Source organism: Salvelinus fontinalis, chromosome 14 (assembly GCF_029448725.1).
Source record: "Salvelinus fontinalis isolate EN_2023a chromosome 14, ASM2944872v1, whole genome shotgun sequence".
Classification (NCBI taxonomy): Eukaryota; Metazoa; Chordata; class Actinopteri; order Salmoniformes; family Salmonidae; genus Salvelinus; species Salvelinus fontinalis.
Genome location: NC_074678.1, coordinates 38,239,398 through 38,262,875, shown reverse-complemented (window position 1 = coordinate 38,262,875; position 23,478 = coordinate 38,239,398). Strand labels below are relative to the sequence as shown.

The 23,478-nt window shown below is 46.5% G+C and overlaps 2 protein-coding genes across 2 annotated transcripts in view; both read right to left on the bottom strand.

Moving 5' to 3' along the window:
- Window positions 1-2,357: 2,357 nt before the first annotated feature.
- Window positions 2,358-5,001, bottom strand: henmt1 (HEN methyltransferase 1). Its single transcript, XM_055861654.1, has 6 exons — window positions 4,814-5,001; window positions 4,438-4,550; window positions 4,137-4,271; window positions 3,748-3,930; window positions 3,422-3,605; window positions 2,358-3,217 (listed from the first exon to the last, which is right to left on the bottom strand). Exons 1-6 carry the CDS (start codon window positions 4,898-4,900, stop codon window positions 2,636-2,638), a joined length of 1,284 nt encoding a protein of 427 aa, XP_055717629.1. The 5' UTR covers window positions 4,901-5,001; the 3' UTR covers window positions 2,358-2,635.
- Window positions 5,002-5,012: 11 nt separating this feature from the next.
- Window positions 5,013-23,478, bottom strand: part of LOC129869321 (uncharacterized) — a 50,638-nt gene continuing 32,172 nt past the window's right edge. The window contains exons 22-46 of the mRNA XM_055943664.1: window positions 22,976-23,242; window positions 22,460-22,720; window positions 20,053-20,310; window positions 19,549-19,815; window positions 18,997-19,257; window positions 18,311-18,574; window positions 17,783-18,043; window positions 17,082-17,342; window positions 16,667-16,927; window positions 15,481-15,744; window positions 14,985-15,245; window positions 14,455-14,715; window positions 13,944-14,204; window positions 13,505-13,765; window positions 12,923-13,180; window positions 12,532-12,792; window positions 12,098-12,370; window positions 10,764-11,024; window positions 9,932-10,192; window positions 8,776-9,036; window positions 8,184-8,444; window positions 7,675-7,962; window positions 6,963-7,199; window positions 6,670-6,741; window positions 5,013-6,495 (exon numbers count right to left, since the gene is read on the bottom strand). Of these exons, the coding sequence (XP_055799639.1) occupies window positions 6,221-6,495; window positions 6,670-6,741; window positions 6,963-7,199; window positions 7,675-7,962; window positions 8,184-8,444; window positions 8,776-9,036; window positions 9,932-10,192; window positions 10,764-11,024; window positions 12,098-12,370; window positions 12,532-12,792; window positions 12,923-13,180; window positions 13,505-13,765; window positions 13,944-14,204; window positions 14,455-14,715; window positions 14,985-15,245; window positions 15,481-15,744; window positions 16,667-16,927; window positions 17,082-17,342; window positions 17,783-18,043; window positions 18,311-18,574; window positions 18,997-19,257; window positions 19,549-19,815; window positions 20,053-20,310; window positions 22,460-22,720; window positions 22,976-23,242 (6,377 nt within the window). The 3' untranslated portion in view covers window positions 5,013-6,220. The remainder of the gene's footprint in view (window positions 6,496-6,669; window positions 6,742-6,962; window positions 7,200-7,674; window positions 7,963-8,183; window positions 8,445-8,775; window positions 9,037-9,931; window positions 10,193-10,763; window positions 11,025-12,097; window positions 12,371-12,531; window positions 12,793-12,922; window positions 13,181-13,504; window positions 13,766-13,943; window positions 14,205-14,454; window positions 14,716-14,984; window positions 15,246-15,480; window positions 15,745-16,666; window positions 16,928-17,081; window positions 17,343-17,782; window positions 18,044-18,310; window positions 18,575-18,996; window positions 19,258-19,548; window positions 19,816-20,052; window positions 20,311-22,459; window positions 22,721-22,975; window positions 23,243-23,478) is intronic.

The following is a 23,478-nucleotide window of genomic DNA, read 5'->3' as shown; positions in this document are numbered from 1 at the left end:
GGTGTTGTCCATGAAGAATGAGACGGTGTTGTCCATGAAGAAAGAGACGATGTGGTCCATGAAGAATGAGACGGTGTTGTCCATGAAGAATGAGACGATGTGGTCCATGAAGAAAGAGACGGTGTGGTCCATGAAGAAAGAGACTGTGTGGTCCATGAAGAATGAGACGGTGTTGTCCATGAAGAAAGAGACGGTGTTGTCCATGAAGAATGAGACGATGTGGTCCATGAAGAAAGAGACGATGTGGTCCATGAAGAATGAGACGATGTGGTCCATGAAGAAAGAGACGATGTGGTCCATGAAGAATGAGACGATGTGGTCCATGAAGAAAGAGACGATGTGGTCCATGAAGAATGAGATGATGTGGTCCATGAAGAAAGAGACGGTGTTGTCCATGAAGAAAGAGACGATGTGGTCCATGAAGAGTGAGACGGTGTGGTCCATGAAGAGTGAGGCGGTGTTGTCTATGAAGAATGAGACGGTGTTGTCCATGAAGAATGAGACGGTGTGGTCCATGAAGAGTGAGGCGGTGTTGTCCATGAAGAGTGAGGCGGTGTTGTCCATGAAGAATGAGACGGTGTGGTCCATGAAGAGTGAGACGGTGTGGTCCATGAAGAGTGAGGCGGTGTTGTCCATGAAGAATGAGACGGTGTGGTCCATGAAGAGTGAGACGGTGTGGTCCATGAAGAGTGAGGCGGTGTTGTCCATGAAGAATGAGACGGTGTGGTCCATGAAGAGTGAGACGGTGTGGTCCATGAAGAGTGAGGCGGTGTTGTCTATGAAGAATGAGACAGTGTTGTCCATGAAGAATGAGACGGTGTGGTCCATGAAGAGTGAGACGGTGTGGTCCATGAAGAATGAGACGGTGTGGTCCATGAAGAGTGAGACGGTGTGGGCCATGAAGAATGAGACGGTGTGGTCCATGAAGAATGAGACGGTGTGGTCCATGAAGAGTGAGACGGTGTGGTCCATGAAGAAAGAGACGATGTGGTCCATGAAGAAAGAGACGATGTGGTCCATGAAGAAAGAGACGATGTGGTCCATGAAGAAAGAGACGATGTGGTCCATGAAGAAAGAGACGATGTGGTCTATGAAGAAAGAGACGGTGTGGTCCATCAATAATGAGACGGTGTGGTCCATGAAGAGTGAGACGGTGTGGGCCATGAAGAGTGAGACGGTGTGGGCCATGAAGAATGAGACGATGTGGTCCATGAAGAAAGAGACGATGTGGTCCATGAAGGTTCTCTCTCTCAGCAGCATATCAGATGGTATGATGATGATATACCTATATGACAAAAAGCCAGGAGTTACATCAGATGAGGCTGATGACTCTGTTATTTGTTGTCTGAACGATGTAATGGAATGGTCCCCCCATGTCTTGAATATAATCTATGTCAAATATGGTTATGAAACTGACATTGGGTGGGGGGGAATTGTATACACTACACGATTTTGTGATGATGAATCTTGTTAATTGGTCTGTCTCATTAAATAGAAATAACAATACATATTCAGAGTAAGTTAAGATATAATGGCAATTACATACATTTAGTGTATGTGATCGTCTCCTGTCTTAAGCCATACTAGAGGTTAACCATATCCTGACCTCTTAAGTTATAATGTACCGTCATTTGCTGATTTCTGCAGTGTCATCAGTGTATGGTATTATAACTCTGAATTAATCTGTGTTATTTCTCTATGTGTAGATGTTTGTTTGCATGATTTTTGTATTTCTTCAGTGAGATAAACCAATGCTTGAAAACCACAATTCCACCATCACATGTTTGAACTAGTGTTGTGGTTCAAAGTTTCTTACATCTGTACGTTTGGTAAGACCACAAATACCTGTGTGAATCATTTATGTTGTGCCATCACTTACCTGGAAGTTCTCTTTACTGCCTCATTTGAGGCAAATTTAAGAACAGAACTGATGTATAGATCCAGAACATGGTAGAAACTAATAATGAGTATTGTAACCTTTAGCAAGGCACTTGGTGCATTGTATTCCCATTCACTATTCCTCTTGAATAGAAATAAGCCTGTTAACTACCTTCCTTCAGTAAAATCAGTTCCAGTAGACAGGTGTTAGACAGGCATATGTTCCCGTTTCCCAGCTCAGTCGGTACCTAACATGTAACAAACATGGTTGCCTTTTCTCTTCTGTGAAGCTGTGTGTATTAAGGAGCTGTAACCCGTATCCTCCTGTAAAAGTGACGTTTTCTGTCAGTGTCCAATGTTCCTGTCTTTTTGACCAACATTTGCTTCCTTACAAGGTGTACTGTATGCTTTTCCTGTGTACCATGCACTGTTGATTAAAACGGTTAAAAATGTTGATTGTGTTTGAACCAGGCAATGACTATATTCTCATGACATTTTATTAGGAACATGTTCCTTCCTCATTTAAGGATATGGTTGAATCTTATCTGATGGCCCCTAGTTCTAGAACTGTATATTGCCAGGTTAAAAGAAAAACCGCACCACTAGTACATCAACGAATACACTCTTTATATGACAAAGGTCACCCAAGCTCGATCTCCCAGTCCTTGTTCTCCATGCTACTGACCAAGCTCGATCTCCCAGTCCTCGTTCTCCATGCTACTGACCAAGCTCGGTCTCCCAGTCCTCGTTCTCCATGCTACTGACCAAGCTCGGTCTCCCAGTCCTCGTTCTCCATGCTACTGACCAAGAATGAACATGTCCCTGTGTTATCACAGTTCTCATCCCACTCCAAATCTTCATCATCGCTGTCCACCAACACCACGGCAGTGCCATCGTTGGTTAGCTGTACTCTAGAGTTCTCCAGTAGGAACTTTGTGAGACGCTGGACTGTCCCACTCAGAGCTTGCACTCTGGGGCAGGAGCACAACCTGACCAAGGGGACACACACAGACTGACCTTCTCTGTAGAGCTCCTCCTGTCCCATGTCTGTTTTACCCTCTCCCCCCACCTCCTCATTCTCTACCTCAAACCCTCTACCACCCGCCTCCACTCGCTCCCTGTCCGCCTGTTCTTCACCTGTCTGACTCTCCTCTCTGTCCATTCCTTCTCTCGAACAACCCTCTTCTTCATCTGTCTGTTCTGATTCTTCCTCCCCCACTCCACGTATCTCCTCCAGCCACTCTCTCTTCAGGGTCTCAGCCCAGTACAGGACCTCATTCACCAGGGTCCTCTGGAAGATATTGCTGTCACACAGGCTTGGGTACACCACGTTGTATAGCTGGAGTATGAGGGATGGAGAGAAAGGGAAAGACAATGTGAGAAATAGGTTAGGACAGAGGGGCCCATTTTATTTTCACTGACCACTTTCTGAAACGCATGCAAAAACTAAGTGACACTGATACTTTGATCTCTGACTCTGATCACACAGGTAATGAGACAGGATTAAACAAGAGTAGACCCCATCTGTGCCTCTCCTTCTCACCACTCTGTAAGGAAGATGCTCCTCTGCGACATTATTTTGCAGACGTGGTACGTCACCTCCTGACCTGTCTATCTGAAACACTCCGATTTGAGAGCAGAACCCGATGCTCTCCTCTTGGGCCGGTATCTGTCCTACACCTGTAAACGCCACCACATAACCAAACTCTCTGCACACCTTCAGAGCCCTGGGAGAGCAGGAGGGATGGAGGGAGAAGATAGAGATGGAGAGGGTGAGTGCAAACTTTAAGTACAAATAAGAAATAAATGTATACCTTTTTAGAATGATTATAATACAGGAATACTGACTGCATGGTAATGTACACATACCAGGTCTGAAACTCTACTTTAGTCCATTCAAATTTGTGGTCGTAGTGTCTAAACCCTGTCAGCCCGGGGAGCAGGGGGTTGAAGTCAGCGTTTGGAGTACTAATGATCGCTGCTACTGGGGCCATGTAGCCAAATACAACCTCAGTGAACCTATCCACATCCTCAAGCTGTAGGTGCTCAATGCTGTAGAGAGATCAAGTTTGTGGTTAACATAAAATACCATGGCAATATTGAAGGGCACATGGTGGGCAAACCCTTACATGTGGCAATCAACATGGAATTGATGTACCCGTATGTTGGTGCTCATACAATACAGTATCTGAAAAAGTAGGAAAACATTGTCTGAGGGCTAAACCCTCCCATAGTCACCCAGACTTCCAGTCACTTACAGCTCAATACTCGTCACCAGATCAAATCCTTTGGTGCGGGGATCCCTCTCTGTGACTGAACCCTGGTATAGCTCAATGGTCAGTGGATGATCACCTGGCTGCAGGTAGTCAGTTGGAATTGGTGCCAGTTCATACCTGCTCAGGATTTAATTGTAAAGGTCCTTAGTTTAGGTTATGATAAATTAAGACAGGTAGGTGTGTGTGTGTACTACAGTCTCACAAAGGTAGGCCTAGGTCATAGGTTAGGATTTCACAAATCAATGGACAATATATTTTGTTGAAATAACTTAATAAAACACACATTTTATCCCTGATAACTGCACAGTCAATGTCCAGTCCAGCAAGCAGTTCAATTTCTTTGTGAAACTTCAGCTTCCTAAGGAGAGTGCAGTCATTGCATCCCAAGTCTACCACCTGAAGAAGAGAATGGACAAGCACACAGAAAATACAGTTGTAATGGGCCTATTACAGATAAGTTGACAAGTTGTGATAGTTTCCCCCATTTATTTTCAATTAGGGGGTCAGACTTTAAACATAACGTCAACATAAGGCAGGCCAAAGACGGTCTGCATCTAAACCGTGTAGTTCTGCGATTAGCTAGCTAGCTAACGTTACATGTGGGTTGTTTAGATGGAAGCCACAACTGAACAACCACGCAAAGTAGTTTTATACAGTACCTTTTTGGGTTTGTTCTTTTTGACGAAGTCAATGACAAATTCGTATCGTTGTATGTACAATGGTGGAGTAAATATCGTGTTCATCATAAACAATTAACTAGTTGCTACTTGAAACACTGCTGCTAGAGGTCGAATTGCGCAATTTGAGCCATTATGGCGCTTGCGCAACATCTCTCTGAATCAATGCCAGTTCCAGTGGACTAAATCCGAGTTTGGGAAACCCTGGCCTAAATAACAGGCTGCAGCAGAGTTCGGATTTTTTCAACGATTTTCCATGGATTAAATGTTAATTCTTCCCAGTTATTGGTGCATGTGTTATATTTGATTGTTTGTTTTTATATAGCCTTGGTTTGATGACAAGAAAGAAGAATCTGAATCAGGGATGTTCACATGGGTCTCACAGGCTCCTGGGTTGCATCAAGTATGTCCATTTGTTTGAGAGTCTGCTGATGCTCAGATATCAATTGACCTGTCTGCCCGAATGGTCCGAGTTCAACATTCTAACTTGTCTTTCGGGTCCATGCAGAAATGTTTCCTACAGTACATGAAATCAAAAGTATTGACTCCCATCATCCAGACTCCCATAAAACTACTGTAGATAATGTAGATGAGGAGTTATCATTGGCTGTTATATATAATGGATACAATGATAGCTGCCAAGTGAAAGACCCAGCAGGACCTTGATATCTAATGCTCTTTATGGAGAATAACTATTTTAATGTTTCACATACTTTTAAATCTGTGCTTGATATAAAAATAGCTATTGTAGCTATAGTTTTGAGGCAAGATGTATAGTTCATCAGATAGAACACATACTGTATGGTTAACAACAAATATTGCTTCATAAATTACTACTTGCTTGATAGCATTTATTTGCTCTCTTGATCTACTTTTTCTTTGTTTCAAATCATGTATACAACCAGCAGAAGAATCTAAAATACATTTAGTGGACAGAAAAGTGTTGTTCGTGTAGGTCTCAAAAATATAACAATTTTAAGATAAATAAAAATAAATTTAGGCATACTTTTTTCAAAGAACTACACAATATAAAGACACATGCTGCTATCTTACCGACTACAAAAAACAAGAAAATGATACCTAGCTCTAAAAAGTATTTTCAATGTATAAAATAACAAAAAATACCACATTTCAGCTTTCAAGCTAATCGAAAATAACATTGCTTTAGTAGGATCATCTATGCGATAAAGACTGCCTTTTGTGATAGTAATTTAAGCTTAACAACAGTAACCCCCTCCCTGTCCCTCAGTCTGTTGAAAAGCCTCTCTTCTGCCTTGGGTGTTTACTTCTAGAGACAGGAAGCAGTCACTGATTCTCTTTACACTACATCGATTGGTGGTTGCCGGGGTAACCGTAATGTCCATTTGGTTGGGGTGAAAGTCAAGCTAATCACATGGGGACTCCAGTAGTGACACACTCCTTGGAGTAGTTGCTCTGGGTGTATTCGTTCTTGGCCGAGACGAAGATGCAATATCTTGTGGAGGGCTCGAGGTCGTTCACATTGGTCAGCTCTTCAGAGACGGTCAGCACCTGGCGTCTGGATGGTGTGTCTTCTTGGACGATGATAATGGTGTAGAGGGTGGCGTCCCTCACCGGTGCCCACTCCATGTGCAGGGAAACACCTGTTACCGTAGCAACTAGCACCTTGGGTTCGGTCAGCTCCTCTGTGAAGGGAAGGAGGAAAAGTAATGTTATTATGAGCCATTGATTTCACTATTTGTTTGACCTTTAGCATATTTGTAGACTAGACATTAACTATTTTGAGAGTGTGAGGAATATAATTATGCATATATGGTGCAAAGATTAGAGATGGCGTGGCAGTTTGAGAATGTGCTCACCTCTGATGCGGAAGTCAGCAAACATGGCAGGCTTTGCCATCCCCAGATCTCTTCTGTGGCGATTTGATGGCCCTGAGAAAGAGGATCAAAGATAGACTGTGTTATTGAAAGCTTGAATACAAACACAACACCATGTGCAGTAGATATTTATCATCATCGGTAATGGTTTATTCATCACAGTGTGGTTGGATTCCCTTGGAATCACTGATAAAAACAGGCAAAACAATGTCCAAATGTAGCCTAATTTGCCTACTATGAATCTTTTCCTTCTGTATCATATTTTCCGATCTCACCGTTGATGTCTTTGGTGGGGACGCTCTCTCCCACAGCGTTGCTAGCGGTAACCTCGATGGTGCCTGGCTGGACGTTGTTAAGCTGACAGGACAGTTCCGTGGTGGAACACACCTGCGTGCGGCCGTCTCCAGTCACGTTGTAGACGGTGTACCGTGTGGCGAACACTGCAGCCTCCCAGGACAGCATGGCAGGCGTGTTGTCACCCGTGTAGTTCACGGCCAGAGGTGCGCAGGGAGCTGGAAGGGAAAGTGTTGGTTTAGTAATGTCAACTCTGAAATAAACATCCCTCAGCCCTACTCTCAGGATAATGCTCCACTTCAGGGCAGAAGTAACTTCCCAGCCAAAACTGTCACTCTTTTTATAGACTAAGGTCACATTACCCTCAGAATAGACCAGGGGTGTCAAACTCATTCCACGGAGGGCCTAGTGTCTGCAGGTTTTTGGTTTTTCCTTTCAATAAAGCCCTAGACAACCAGGTGTGGGGGGTTCCTAACTAATTAGTGATGTTAATTCATCAATCAAGTACAAGGGAGGAGCGAAAACCCGCAGACACTCGGCCCCCCGTGGAATGAGTTTGACACCTGTGGAATAGACTGACTGAATTCAGTAGCATTGCAGACCAGTAGCATTGCTGATCATTTGCATTTCCATCATAATATTAAATCAGTGTCCACATTCAAACCCTTATGGCTCCCTGTTTAGTTAACATACCTGTTGTCCCAGTAACAGGGGTGGAGGGCTTGCTGGTTCCGGCAGAGTTCCTGGTACGGACTGTCAGACTGTAGGAGGAGCCACATGGCAGGGCCAACTCAAAGAAGGTGTACTTAATCCAATAGGATGAGACATCGAACATGGCTTGCGGGTCCTCCAGGATAATGCCGGTCATCTCAACCAGGTACTCTACATTGGGGCAGACGACCGCACTCCAGGAGGTACGGGCAAAGTGGGTCTTGCCGATCAGTTGCATGCGGTTCCGCACGGTGGCAGGGGCGCAGGGGGCTAGGAGGAGAGAGGAAGGAGGTTAGAAAGGATAGAGAGAAGAAATCAAGATCATTCAAATCTATACTATTGCATTAATCTCTTTATAAGTTAGCCAGTATCTGATTAGACCGTTTGAATACATTGCACTGTATGCAGTGTTCCCTGTCCTCCTGATGTGATTCATTCACTGACTCTACTCCTCAATCATCTCTAGCTGAAAGAACTGGATGGGTTATTACCTGCTCCCTCAAGCAGGGGTTGGCTGTACGAGCTGTTGCAGGCTCCATCAGAGGCCAGCACAGAGAAGTTGTACATGGCTCCACAGTCAAGACCCTGGATTGTGCAGGAGGTGTCCATGCTGTCACAGTACAGCATGTCCCCATCCTCAGACTGGGCAAAGCCGTAGTACCCCACAGAGCCCTGGCTGGGGGACCAGGACAGCACGCCCGAGCTAGTCTCACACTGGTAATGAACGGACAAGCCAATGGGGTCACAGGGCGCTGGGAGAAGAGAATAGACGCAATGTTATAACAATGGTGTAGTGCAATGTTACTTGAATACAACAGCAATGTTATGTTACAGATTACCTCTACATTATAGCAGATTGGAGTTTTTAAAGTCAGTATAAAAGGAGGGATGGTGTACTAGATGAGAAGTGCATCAAAGGAACATTGATCAAAAGCAACATTTGGATCGAATAATCGGGTATTTGATGTCAATTGTCTGATCCTTCGGAAACAAAATGTTCCATTTGATCCATGTTCTTATATACTGTATATACTGAACAGAGAATACTGTACTGCTCTCTGCTGTATCATAATGTCCCTGTACCTGTGCTGAAGGTGACGTTGGGGCTGGCCTGGCTGGTGCAGGTGCTGGCGCTGGCGGTCACGCTGAATGTGTAGGGCTGACCACAGTGGAGCTTATCCAGGGTACATTTGTTCATAGAGCTGTTACAGGTGCGGACGTCACCGCCTCGGCTGGTGGCGGTGAGGAGGTAGGACTGGGCCACCAAGGAGTGAGCCCAGGACACCACTGTACCTTCTGCCTTGCAGGACGCTACCACTGTCACATCCTCAGGAACACAGGGAGCTGGAGGCAGAGGTTAGAGGGAAAGTATCAGGATATTGGGATAGCTAGTAACAACCCCCTCAGTAATACAGTCTCTCTGTATTCAGTATTTCTGGTGTAGAGTACTTAGTGTGTTGATCAGTATTGATTGCAATCATTGTTGATTTTGCTTTATTATGTGCTGTTTCTCGTCAACAATGGGTAATGTATCTTTATGCGTCACAATATAGTGGTGGGGTACTTTTTACTTCCTGTGTTGACCATGATTAATGTATCCTAATATGTCGTGGTGGAGAACTCCCTCTTCCTGTGTTGATTCTTCTGTCGTGGTGGAGAACTCTAGATACCTGTGTTGGTTCTAGTGTCGTGGTGGAGAACTCTAGATACCTGTGTTGGTTCTAGTGTCGTGGTGGAGAACTCTAGATACCTGTGTTGGTTCTAGTGTCGTGGTGGAGAACTCTAGATACCTGTGTTGATTCTAGTGTCGTGGTGGAGAACTCTAGATACCTGTGTTGATTCTAGTGTCGTGGTGGAGAACTCTAGATACCTGTGTTGATTCTAGTGTCGTGGTGGAGAACTCTAGATACCTGTGTTGATTCTAGTGTCGTGGTGGAGAACTCTAGATACCTGTGTTGATTCTAGTGTCGTGGTGGAGAACTCTAGATACCTGTGTTGATTCTAGTGTCGTGGTGGAGAACTCTAGATACCTGTGTTGATTCTAGTGTCGTGGTGGAGAACTCTAGATACCTGTGTTGATTCTAGTGTCGGGGTGGAGAACTTTAGATACCTGTGTTGATTCTAGTGTCGTGGTGGAGAACTCTAGATACCTGTGTTGATTCTAGTGTCGTGGTGGAGAACTCTAGATACCGGTGTTGACCAAGAGTAAGGTGTCCTAGTGGTGGAGTGGTCTAGTTACCTGTGTTGATCTTTTTGGGTGGGCTCCTCAAGGTGCTGCACTTGTCGGAGGGGACGGAGACGATGATGGTGTAGTGCATGCCACAGCGCACTCCCATGAGCTCACAGGAAGTGGACGTGCTGTTACAGGTGAACATGGATTGGTCTTGTCCCTCTGCCGTCGCCACGATGGTAGGAGATAACTCTGTATGCTCCCAGCTAACCACGATACTGCTGCTATTGCATGTGTTCACCGCAGTGATGGTTTTCAGGGAGCAAGGACCTAAAGAGAAGAAAGGTAGTTCAGTTATAGAGTCACATACTGTACACCGCCAGAGAACAGTCAGGTTAGGAGATAGGACAGTTAAGACTACTGTGAGGTCATTTATAAATGAATAATTTATTGCCCTTGAACTGAACAGAATTTGATTTGCACCTGAGTCTGAGCACAAAATCATAAAGAACAGCTAGAGTGTAACGTACCTGTCTTGATCTGGAAGGTATCACTGGGTGAGCTCTGACAGTGTGTAACATACCTGTCTGGATCTGGAAGGTATTACTGGGTGAGCTCTGACAGTGTGTAACATACCTGTCTGGATCTGGAAGGTATTACTGGGTGAGCTCTGACAGTGTGTAACGTACCTGTCTGGATCTGGAAGGTATTACTGGGTGAGCTCTGACAGTGTGTAACGTACCTGTCTGGATCTGGAAGGTATTACTGGGTGAGCTCTGACAGTGTGTAACGTACCTGTCTTGATCTGGAAGGTATTACTGGGTGAGCTCTGACAGTGTGTAACGTACCTGTCTGGATCTGGAAGGTATTACTGGGTGAGCTCTGACAGTGTGTAACGTACCTGTCTCGATCTGGAAGGTATTACTGGGTGAGCTCTGACAGTGTGTGTTGACAGCAGTCACATGGAAGGTGTACTGGGTTCCGCAGGCCAGGTCAGGCACATTACAGGCAGTAGAATAAGAAGTGCAGGTGGAGTTAACACCTCCGCCGCCGTTGGCCAGGACTGTGTATGTCTGAGCCCCGGTGGAGGCATCCCAAGACACCCAGACAGAGTTAGAAATACAGTCCAGACTACCTTTAGCATTCTGGGGGACACATGGAGCTGTGGAAGGGGAGGAAAAAAAGGTTTTTATGGTACTGTTCTACTGTTTGTTCTACCGTTTGTTCTACTGTTTGTTCTACTGTTCTACTTCCATGGAGAAAAGGGAAAACCACACACAGAAAAAGGAGTGTTTCTTTTCGTTCGGTTCTGGTCTGCACAGCAGGTGCGGATGGAATAATCTCGTTCCTCCTGGAGACAGTGTGTGTAACACTCCCCTATGAATGCAGTGTGTGTGTAACACTCCCCTATGAATGCAATGTGTGTGTGTAACACTCCCCTATGAATGCAATGTGTGTGTGTAACACTCCCCTATGAATGCAATGTGTGTAACACTCCCCTATGAATGCAATGTGTGTAACACTCCCCTATGAATGCAATGTGTGTAACACTCCCCTATGAATGCAATGTGTGTAACACTCCCCTATGAATGCAATGTGTGTGTAACACTCCCCTATGAATGCAGTGTGTGTGTAACACTCCCCTATGAATGCAGTGTGTGTGTGTAACACTCCCCTATGAATGCAATGTGTGTGTAACACTCCCCTATGAATGCAATGTGTGTGTAACACTCCCTATGAATGCAGTGTGTGTGTGTGTGTGTGTAACACTCCCTATGAATGCAGTGTGTGTGTGTGTAACACTCCCCTATGAATGCAGTGTGTGTCTAATGTGTAATGTGTGTGTGTATGAATGCAATGTGTGTGTGTAACACTCCCCTACGAATGCAGTGTGTGTGTAACACTCCCCTATGAATGCAGTGTGTGTGTAACACTCCCTATGAATGCAGTGTGTGTAACACTCCCCTATGAATGCAGTGTGTGTGTGTAACACTCCCCTATGAATGCAGTGTGTGTGTGTAACACTCCCCTATGAATGCAGTGTGTGTGTGTAACACTCCCCTATGAATGCAGTGTGTGTGTGTAACACTCCCTATGAATGCAGTGTGTGTGTGTGTGTGTGTAACACTCCCTATGAATGCAGTGTGTGTGTGTGTAACACTCCCCTATGAATGCAGTGTGTGTCTAACACTCCCAATGAATGCAGTGTGGGGTTCACCTGTGTTCTGGTCTTACCTGAGGACACCGCTACGGCACCACTGACTTTGCTCTTACAGCCACCTCTGATGGAGGTAACCGTGACGCTGTAGAGGTGTCCACATGGAAGGTTCTCAATGGAACACCCGGTTCTTATTGGATGACCCCTGGAGTCACATGACAGGTCGGGGGAGCCGCTGGTCACAGCCGTCACATGGAAGGATTCGGCGTTAGGGTTGGCGGACCATGTGACCTTCATGGAGCCGGCGGCACACTGTACATCCACAGCCACGTCCTGGGAAGGACAGGGAGCTGCGAGGAGAGACAGAGGAGGCTAGTGATAATCACAGGAAGTTTCTAAGCCTATAGTGGTGTCACATTTGTTTCTGCATCAAGGCAGAGCTGCCCACCGAACAAGATTGAATAATTCGAACTCCAATCTGCTATACTGTAGAAGTCAATTCTCCCTTTACCTGTCCTGACTTGTGCCGTGTCGCTGTCTACGCTGCTGCAGGTGTCGTCTTCGGAGACCACAGTGACGTTGTAGGTCTGTCCACACTGCAGTCCGCTCAGATCACAGTGTGTCTGACTGTTGTTACACATCGTCTGGTGACCTCCATCTGTTGTGCCAACAGCCTGGTACAACACCGCGCCGCTGGCCCGCTCCCATGTCACCGCTGCAGAGTTAGAGAGGCACTGGAGGGATGCCTGCACGTTGGTGGGGTTACAGGGGACTGAAAAGAGACAGGGAGGAGAGAGAGAATGGAAGAACATTTTAATTGTCTCTGCATTCTGATGTACTCTTATGTATTGTGGCATCTTTTGGTTAATGGAGACTGATAGTTCAATCAATCAATAACCTACCAGACTGCAGGGTCAGGTATGCATTGCTGTTGTCACAACTCCCGTCCTGGGCTGTGACGGTTAGGTTGTACTGTTGGCCACAGTGCATGTTGGGTAGTCTGCAGCTGGTGGCGTTGCTGTCACACTGGGTCCGGTGTCCGTCAGGGCTGACCGCACGCACCAGGTAGGAAGACACAAGCTCCCTCTGTTCCCATGACACCAGTCCAGCGTTGCTTCCGCACTCCATCTGAGCACTGACATTCTGGGGCTCACAGAGTACTGCACACAGAGAAACCCTTAGAGGTTAGAAAGGAATCTACTGCAGAAAACATACCCAGTTAGAGGGGAAAATAGGACTCTGGAAATACTGGGGCCAGCTGCAATAATCTGTGGTGTGTGACGACCCAGACGAAACCCTAACAATGGCAGCTTGCTGCCCAAACATTGCCCAAACGTTGCTCAAACATTCAATCAATTGCATTGAAGCTGAGTGTCTGGCTACATGAAGTTACCCACCAGTAGGTGTGTGTAGCTGTTCTCTATTATAATGAATCTACCTGTGTCCAGGTACACTAAATGGTACATGTAGGGTGACGACCTTACATGTGTTGAGTTGTACGGCGCTGCTGTCTGCGCTGTTACACACATCGTCAGAGGCTTGAACGGTGATGCTGTAGGACAGGCCACATAGCAGCTCAGGGAACTGGCAAGAGGTGTCACTGCTGTTGCATGACGATGCGTAGCCACCGTTGCCCTGGGCAACAGCTGTGTAGGAGGTGGCACCGTTGCTAGGCTTCCAAGATACGGACACAGAGCCAGAGTCACAGTCCATATTGGCCTCCAACTGCTCAGGTACACAGGGCACTGAGAGAGAAGGAGAGAGAGTACACAGTTACATACACCGTGACAGTTACATCCACCGTGCACAGGTACATCCACCATTCACATACAGTACGTACTGTATACAGTATAAACACACGGTTGGAATGAGAGGGTGACAGGTCACAGGAGAGGGTGTGTTATCGTCAGGGGCAGGACTAACCTGTCTGCATCTGTATGATGGCACTCTCTGATACGTTGCACTCGTTGCTTACGGCGTTGACACTGATGTTGTAGGTGGAGCCGCAGACGAGGTCCGATATGGAACAGACGTTTCCATCGGTCTCGCAGCCGGTCACGTCTCCCTCCATGCTCATAGCCTGGACGGTGTAGGAGTCTACTCCACTGCTGGTCTCCCACTCAACACGGGCTGAGTTAGCTAAACAGTTAAGCTGCGATACAACAGCCTGGGGAGGACAGGGGACTGGGAAGGGGGAGGAGGAGAGAGAGACCAATATTCACATTGCTAACATTAACTTTTATGATGCGTTCACTTGAAATGAGAACTGTATGAATGTTACTGCTAACAATAGCATTAATATACTAATCTTTTTCAACTCGATGCTGATGAGTTATTACGGTATGCTGGATCAGTGATATCTCTCGCATAATTGTCTCCTTCTGGCATCTGCATTATATAATGGTAGTTGTTGTGTCTAGCATAGTTAACTCACCTGATGACACTTTCACGCTGGTGCTCTGGAAGCTGTCACACTGGCCATCAGATGCCCTCAAGGTGACAGTGTATGTCTGTCCACAGGCTAGCTCCATAAGTTTACAGTTGGTGTGGTTTGTGTTGCAGGTGGCTGTCTGTCCGTCCCCGGACTGAGCCGTGGCGGTGTAGGACACAGTTCCCCCAGCATAGGCCCACTCCAGCAGAGCTGAGTCTGTGTAGCAGTCCAGGAGAACCCCAGTGATCTCAGGGGTACAGGGGACTGCAGGGGAGAGGAGCGTCGTATGAGTGGGAAAGTGATACAGGGAGAATAGTACATTGGTAGACACTAGAGCGTGGAAGACCCACCGTAAATGAGATAATTATATATAAGGTGTTTGGGTGAAACTAAAGGTGAGATCATCGGCCGGAACTTCTACAGTATCAACCTGGGCTGTTTGACCTGTTGAGTACAGTTAGACCTACTATGTGCTCTGTGTTCTGACTGTGTATGCAGTGTACAGGTACTACCTGGTGTGTACAGTATCTCACCTGTCTGGAACTCTGCCATGTGGCTGGGCAGGCTGGAGCAGCGCTCATTCACCGCCACCACCTGCACGGTGTAGGGCACTCCGCAGATCAGGTTGGCCAGGATGCATTGTGGGTCAGTGCTCTCGCAGGAGGAGAGGGCGCCGTGGGGGCTCTGAGCCACAGCTCTGTAGGACAGCGCGCCCTGGGTGGGGCTCCAGGTCACTGCGGCTGTGTTGTCAGAACAGTCCATAACGGCCACAACATGGGTAGGGACACAGGGAACTGTGGAGAGGGACCGAGAAGGGTTAATCTTTTGAGAGGGAACATATGTGTTTTGGTAGCCTTTGGATGTGGATTCAGAGACCTCTGTACCCTGCCTGGTCTCTGGTCCATATGTGGCATGTTTATTTCTATCACGGTTTAGCATGGTCTCTTAGTTTGTTAGTGGTGCAAGGACCTCTCTTCTGCTAGTCTGGTCTCTCTCTCTTGTGTTGAAGTGTCCGGTGGTCTGTCTCACCTGTGGTCAGGGTGTTGATGACACTGTGGTCGGAGTGACAATGTTGGTTGGATGCGGTGACGGTAACGGTATAGTTCTGGCCACAGCGCAGGTCGGGCATGCCGCACTGGAAGCTGGACGACATGCAACTCTTTGATTGGCCGTCCTCGTGTTCTACCGTGGCGGTGTAGTACTCGGCTCCGCCGTCGGACACTGCCCACGTTACCATGGCGATGTTGGAGAGACAGTCCATCGTGCTAGAGATGGAGGTGGGATTGCAGGGCTCTGAAGGAGGGAAGATGAAAAGAATATGAGTTATGCACAGATTACATTTTTTAAGGCATACAGGTGTGCTTGGTGAAAGTGGACATGTTTGTTTAGCAAGTTGACATTTATTGGGATAAATATTGTTCTGGAGGCAGAGCTGAGCAGTTTCCGCTTGATGGGCCAGCCACAAAGTCAAAATTGGCCAAAATGTGCTTTTTGTTCTTAATTTATGGTTAGGCATAAGGTTAGCTGTGTGGTTAGGGTTAAGTTTAGGGTTAGGTTTATGACTTTGTGGCTAGGCCTGCTTGTGACCACCCTGCAAAGCTGCTTCCAGGACAAGATTCATCCCAATAAATGGCAACCTGCGTTTGTTTATGGTTACATTGGTGTGCTTAATAACAGTGTAGCACCTGTCACAGTACCTGTCTGTAACTAATTGTTCTACACAGTGTCTGTGAGTGTATGTATGACATCTGTGTCGTGCAGGTGGGCTGGGTGTGATTGTCTGGACCTGTCCTGAGTGTTGCAGAGGGGAGGGTGTGATGTTATGTACCTGTCCTGAGTGTTGCAGGGGGGCTGAGTGTGATGTTATGTACCTGTCCTGAGTGTTGCAGGGGGGCTGAGTGTGATGTTATGTACCTGTCCTGAGTGTTGCAGGGGGGCTGAGTGTGATGTTATGTACCTGTCCTGAGTGTTGCAGGGGGGCTGAGTGTGATGTTATGTACCTGTCCTGAGTGTTGCAGGGGGGCTGAGTGTGATGTTATGTACCTGTCCTGAGTGTTGCAGGGGGGCTGAGTGTGATGTTATGTACCTGTCCTGAGTGTTGCAGGGGGGCTGAGTGTGATGTTATGTACCTGTCCTGAGTGTTGCAGGGGGGGTGGGTGTGATGTTATGTACCTGTCCTGAGTGTTGCAGGGGGGCTGAGTGTGATGTTATGTACCTGTCCTGAGTGTTGCAGGGGGAGAGGGTGCACTCCTGCACTCTGAATCCACTGCCTGGACAGACAGGTAGTACTCCTGACCACACTGGAACTCTGAGATGTAAGCGTTGGTGTCATTGGTGCTCAGCTCCACCTTGTGGCCGGCGTTGGTCTCTGCAGTCACCATGTAGAAGTCTGCACCGTGGCTCAGGTCCCAGGTCAGGGAGCCAACCCTCCTGCCACAGTCCAGAGTGGGCACCAGGTTCTGGGGCACGCAGGGAGCTGTGGAAGATAACAAAACAAGTCAGTTAAACACCAACAGGATGAATATTTGGGCAATGGGGGAGACGTGGGTAACTGTGGTGGCTAAAATTGTGCCACAGAGAAGAGGTAACTGGTACAATGGTATGACTGAGTAGGTGTGTGTCGTGCCTACCTGTGCGTACGGTGGTGCTGTTGCTAGGGGAGCTGCTGCACAGGTAGTCGTTGGAGATGACGTGGACGGTGTAGAGGTCTCCACAGTGCAGGTCCTCCCAGGTGCAGCTGGTAGAGTTGGTGGTGCACATATGGGTATGGCCGTCTGTTCCGACAGCGACAGCGGTGTAGGACTCCGCCCCTTCGCTCTCGGCCCAGCTCACTGAGCCCAGGCTGTTCTCACACACAGTGTAGCTCTCCACATGCTGGGGCACACAGGGGGCTGGGGACAGAAACACAACGCTACACTCATATAGACTTGTGTGAGTGTAATATTTACTGTTCACTTTTTATTGTTTATTTCACTTTTGTTTATCCATTCCACTTCACTTGCTTTGGCAATGTAAACATATGTTTACCATGCCAATAAAGTCCCTTGACTACCTTGACTGGCCCTAGACAACATACTGTCATAGCTGGAGGAGGAGACAGGGTATGTAAACAGATGCAAAGTCTTTGTTTGGATTTGTTTTGGCATGAATGTGCTTCCATAATCAAGACCCACACATGGAGACACAGAATTGAGCTGTGCACCTGCACGGACATAGGCTAGATCTAGATCATGAGATACATAGCATGATAGTAGATCATACGTAGCCTGCTTTACTTAACACTAAACATAAGGAGTGTATTTCTGTGAAGTAATTTAATATCTCCACGTACCAGTCCTGAACTTTGCAGCATCACTGATTGGACTATCACAACTTTCGTCCTGGCCAATCACAGTGAAGCTGTAGGTCTGTCCGCAGGGCAGCTCCGCCTCCAGGCTGCTTTCATTGGTCTGGAACGCTGTCATGTATCCCAGGTCTCCCATGGCCGTCACCATGTAGACCACCGCCCCCTCGGCCTCGGCCCACGCCACAACCACCATTGTCTCACTGTCACATGACCCTGTAGCTGTCACCTGGTCTGGCTGGCAAGGTTCTATGCAGGTAAAAGGGAAAGGTTGGGTTGGTGACTTTATTGAATTGAATTTTGAATTGTTGATAGCATGAAGAATATTGCTACATAAATGTATGTACATTTTGTTGTTTGATCATAGAATTGTCAGTGCTGGGAGGGGCGTAATTGATCAAACGTACACAGAATTGTGCAACATAAGGCACATGCAAGAGGGACATGACAACAGTGAGAGATTGTAGGGGATTGACAGGTAGATTGACATGGAAGGACCAGGAGAAAAAGTATTACCTGTCTTGATCTCGACAGTGTTGCTGAGTTCACTCTGACACAGGCTGCTGTGGGCGGTCACAGTGAAGCTGTAGGTCTCCCCACAGTACAGAGCAGGGAACTGGCAGCTAGAGCTGCTAGTGTTGCAGGACCCAGTAGATCCTCCAGCCCTGGAGGTGGCGCTAGCAACATAGAACTGCAGCCCTTCTCTCTGCTCCCAGGACAAGGTGGCAGTGTGGGTCCCACACTGCAGGTCCACTCCCACATGCAGGGGGACACAGGGACCTAAGGGTCAGAGGTCAAATTGAGTCAGTATACAGCCCATGTGAGAGTTTGTACAGTAGGGTACCTTATTGTACATTACCTTACAGGCATTACAGGGCACTAAAGACCTGCACCGCAGTACAGGTTTCTATGACACACTAGCGCTAGTAGATACTAGAGCACTGTGTTGCACATGCATCCAACAATAGTTATGACACTTCTGTGACACAGCCAAACTATTTAGTGCCCACAGCTCTATTTCTTTAATTAACATTTTGGTCTTTTAGCAGACGCTCTTATCCAGAGTGATTTACAGTCAGTGCATTCAACCAATGTAGATAAACTACAACATATCAGTCATTGCAAGTAAAAACTAACTTTCCTCAATAATCTGCTATTTATAAATAGTGTTTGAGGCTCCTGTGTCCATGCTCTCTACTCACGTGTGCTGAAGCTGACCCCAGTCAGGGTCTCCACCTGGCAGTTCTGGTTGATGGCGGTCAGGGTGAGGTCGTAGTCCTCACCACAGGCCAGCTCGGGCATGTTGCAGTAGTTCTCCTCTGTGTGGCAGGAGGCCTGGTGCCCGTGGCTGCCCATAGCAGTGAGGATGTAGGACTGGGCTCCATTGCTCCAGCCCCAGGTCACCAGGGCCGTGGCGTTATCACAGTCAACCTCTGCCTCCATGCTGGCGGGGACACAGGGAGCTGGGGACGGAACGGAGGAACTCGTTAGTACTTTATCTTTTTTCTATTGTCTACTATATCCAGTGAATTTTCTTAATGGCAATTATACTGGGGCTTTATGTATCAAGTGTTTCAGAGTACTGATTTAAGATCAGTTTAGCGTTTTAGATCATAATATTGATTATATGGACATGAGGGACCTGATCCTAAATCAGCTCTCCTACTCTGAGATGCTTGAGACATTAAGTCCCTGAGCTCAGATTTGTTTCTGTACTCACTACTAAAGGAATGTTTCCTTGCTATGTTACTGACCTGAGGCCAGCAGAACAGTGGTAGAGTCGGTGCTATTAAGAGTGTCTCCCAGGGCTCTGACGCGTGCGTAGTAAACTGTGCCACAGTTCAGTCCCTCTACCCTACAGGAAGTGTGGTGTGCCAAGGTGTGGCAGGACAGAGAGTCTCCATTGCGTCCATTGAAGAATGCTATGTATCCCAATGCCCCAACGCTCATCTCCCAGGAAATCGCGCCTGTTCCAGTCTTGCAGTCAACACTTGTCTCCACGTTGTTGGGAGGACAGGGCTCTGAAACGCACGCAACAAGGGACACCATGGATAACGATGCAGATGGTATGGCTGCTTCGAAAAACTTCTAACTACTGTTTCAAATGAAAATATAATATGAAGATATGAGTGTATCCAGTAGCCACGGTGGTACAGTACATTATACTGGTCTATGTGTTGTTATAGCTGGGTAGGGTATTGTGGGAGGGCAATGATACATTATTATGTGCCGTGCATTGCTAGGTGAGAGGGACTCACCTGTCTTGAGGTTGATAGACTTGGACGTAGCCATGCCTTGGCAGATGTTGTTGTGTGCGGTGACGGTGACGGTGTACACCTGGCTACAGGCCATGTTGTAGAGGGCACAGTAGGTGTCACTGGTGTTGCAGCTAATAAGGTGACCCTCCTCCGTCACTGCCTCAGCGCTGTACAGGGTAGCACCCTGACTCACGTCCCACAACACCTGGCCTATGGTCAGGCTGTACTTAGCACTCAGGTGGAAAGGTACACAGGGCTCTGAGAACAGACAGGATAAGGTAGACTGGGAAGTGGGTAGGTCCCATCGCATGGATCTAATTGTAATATTATACCACATGTAGAAGGTTTAGTGTATCGGTAACTGCCCAAATAATGGAAACACTTGAGTAAATGAGGAATACAAAGTGTATTGAAAGCAGTCGCTTCCACACAGGTGTGGTTACTGAGTTAATTAAGCAATTAACATCCCATCATGCTTAGGGTCATGTAAAAAAATGCTGGCCAGCCCATTATTTTGGCTACCATGGCTATTCCCCCACAGGATGGCAATGCCCCCATCCACAGGGCATGAGTGGTCACTGAACGGTTTAATGAGCTTGAAAATGATGTGAACCATATGCCATGGCTGTCTCAGTCACCACATCTCAACCCAATTGAATACTTATGGGAGATTCTGGAGCGGTGCCTGAGACAGCGTTTTAGTGGTGAGCGGTTAGTGCTTTTTGAAGTAGTTTCGGTTTGATAATAAAAAAATGATCACGGATTTTGGTTTCAATGTTGTTTTTTTAACATTAAATGCACTATGTATTATGTGGGTTGAATTCTGTAACAACACTGAATAAAACAATAAAAGTGGCAGTAACTGCCCATTACTGCTTATCACTTAATAACCATCATTTATTGTTCTTTGGACACTGTGTTAACTAACCTCCACATGAGCTTCAATGTCATGCAACTCTCCTTCCGTGGCCTCCAACTGCTCTTAAATGCAAGTCAAACTAAATGCATGCTCTTCAACCGATCGCTGCCCACACCTGCCCTCCCGTCCAACATCACCATTCTGGACGGTTCTGACTTAGAATATGTGGACAACTACAAATACCTAGGTGTCTGGTTAGACTGTAAACTCTCCTTCCAGACTCACATTAAGCATCTCCAATCCAAAATTAAATCTAGAATCAGCTTTCTATTTCACAACAAAGCATCCTTCACTCATGCTGCTAAACATACTCTTGTAAAACTGACTATCCTACCGATTTTTGTCTTTGGCAATGTCATTTACAAAATAGTCTCCAACGCTACTCAGCAAATTGGTGCTCCTTTGCACCCCAGTATCTCTACTTGCACACTCATCTTGTGCACATCTATCAATCCAGTGTTTAATTGCTATATTGTAATTATTTCTCCACTATGGCCTATTTATTGCCTTACCTCCCTTATCCTACCTCATTTGCACACACTGTATATAGACTTTTTCTATTGTATTATTGACTGCATGTTTGTTTATTCCATGTGTAACTCTGTGTTGTTGTTTGTGTCGCACTGCTTTGCTTTATCTTGACCAGGTCGCAGTTGTAAATGAGAACTTGTTCTCAACTAGCCTACCTGGTTAAATAAATGTGAAATTTAAAAAAATCACATTACTTTAATAAAATATTTAAATGTTTGTGTATATTTGTTTTATTTGATGACTTCATTATTTAATTCCAAGTCATCTCATCTCTATAGAGCTGCTGCCTATGCTGTCTGACAAAATCACTATTTTAGTAGTTCTTCATAGTTCTTCAAAGTAAATAAGGCATACTTTTATGACTTCTGAATACCAACGATCAATCCCTTGCGAAACAACTGCTTTCTATCCCTCTCGATTATGTGTTCTTTCTCCTATCAGTCTCTGTATCTGCTCTGCATAGACCGAACAAGTGTAAGCAGACATGCAATGGATTATGGTCATTGTAGTTAATACCACATTTTCTAAGCTAAACTATGTAGAATATTACCCTGTTGAAAACTACAACTCTCTACTACATCGCACAGTTCAGGTTTGATCTGCACATTGAGCTCCGAAAAAAACAGAGCTAAGTGGAATTCAAATAATTGAACCGACATCGGTCAATTAGTTGTTTAAAAAACAAAAAATATCTAAAATGTCAGTTAATCACTCAGCACTACAGCGTTGTCCAGCACCATCAACCATCACCATCCCTCTAATAGAGTTCCAGACACATATAGAATCTATGCCATGGTGCATTGAAGTTGTTCTGGCTCGTGGTGGTCCAACGCCCTACTAAGACGCTTTATGTTGGTATTTCCTTTATTTTGTCAGTTACCGGTAAATATCATTACATTCTAAAGTATTTTTTTTGTCAGGGTGATATACAATAACATGGAGGAAGCATCAACTGACCAGTGACCAGTTGTCCTGTCATGGTAGCCATGCTACTGCAGCTCTCTCCCTGGGCCTGTACAGACACAGAGTAGCTCTCTCCGCAGGCCAGGCCTCCCAGCTCACAGAAGGTGTCGCTGGTCTCACAGGTGACGGCGTGGCCGGACAGGGTGGTGGCTGTAGCCACGTAGGACACAGTCCCGGCACTCATAGACCAGGACACCATGGCAACACGGGCCTCGCAGTCCATCACTGTCTCTATGTTACGAGGCGCACAGGGTGCTGGTGGAAGAGAGAGAAGGATAGAGGAAGAGAGTAGACTCAGAAATACAAGTTAGGTCAAATATAAGTCATATAGGTTCAGTTTTTCAGTTTTTCAATGCTTTGCCTATAACATTGATGTAAATGGTGAACAAAACAGGCCCTGAAATGGATATTCAGGAAAATGGATGTTTGAGTGCAGACTGACAGACTGACCTAAGTATAGTTCCCTCTATATAGAGGGAATGTGTGTGAGACTTCCTTATCCCTTCCTACCTGTGTGGGTGTCGGTGACATCAGTAGATGGGCTGCTGCATGATCCGTCGGAGGCAGCTACAGTGACATGGTAGATCTGACCACAGCTGAGTGTGGTGACGTTACAGGAGGCTGCTCCACTCAGGGCTTGACAGGTGGTAGAGCTTCCGTTGCTGTCCTGCAGGGTGGCTAGGTAGGAGTCAGCCCCCGAGCTCTTAGACCACGACACGTACATGGCGTTGGCAGCACAGTCCATCACAGTGGACACAGTGGCAGGAATGCAGGGTGCTGAAGGGGTAGAGGGATAGACAGGGACATGTTTGGGTTTAGGGTGATACGTCAGGGCTTAGTGTGCGGTGTACTTTGCAGTGTATGCGTGTTAAATGAGTGTTCACCATTGGGCAGGATTTTTTTACATTGCTGTGAGTGTTTATGAATATCTACAGTTGAAGTCGGAAGTTTACATACACCTTAGCCAAATACATTTAAACTCAGTTTTTCACAATTCCTGACATTTAATCCTA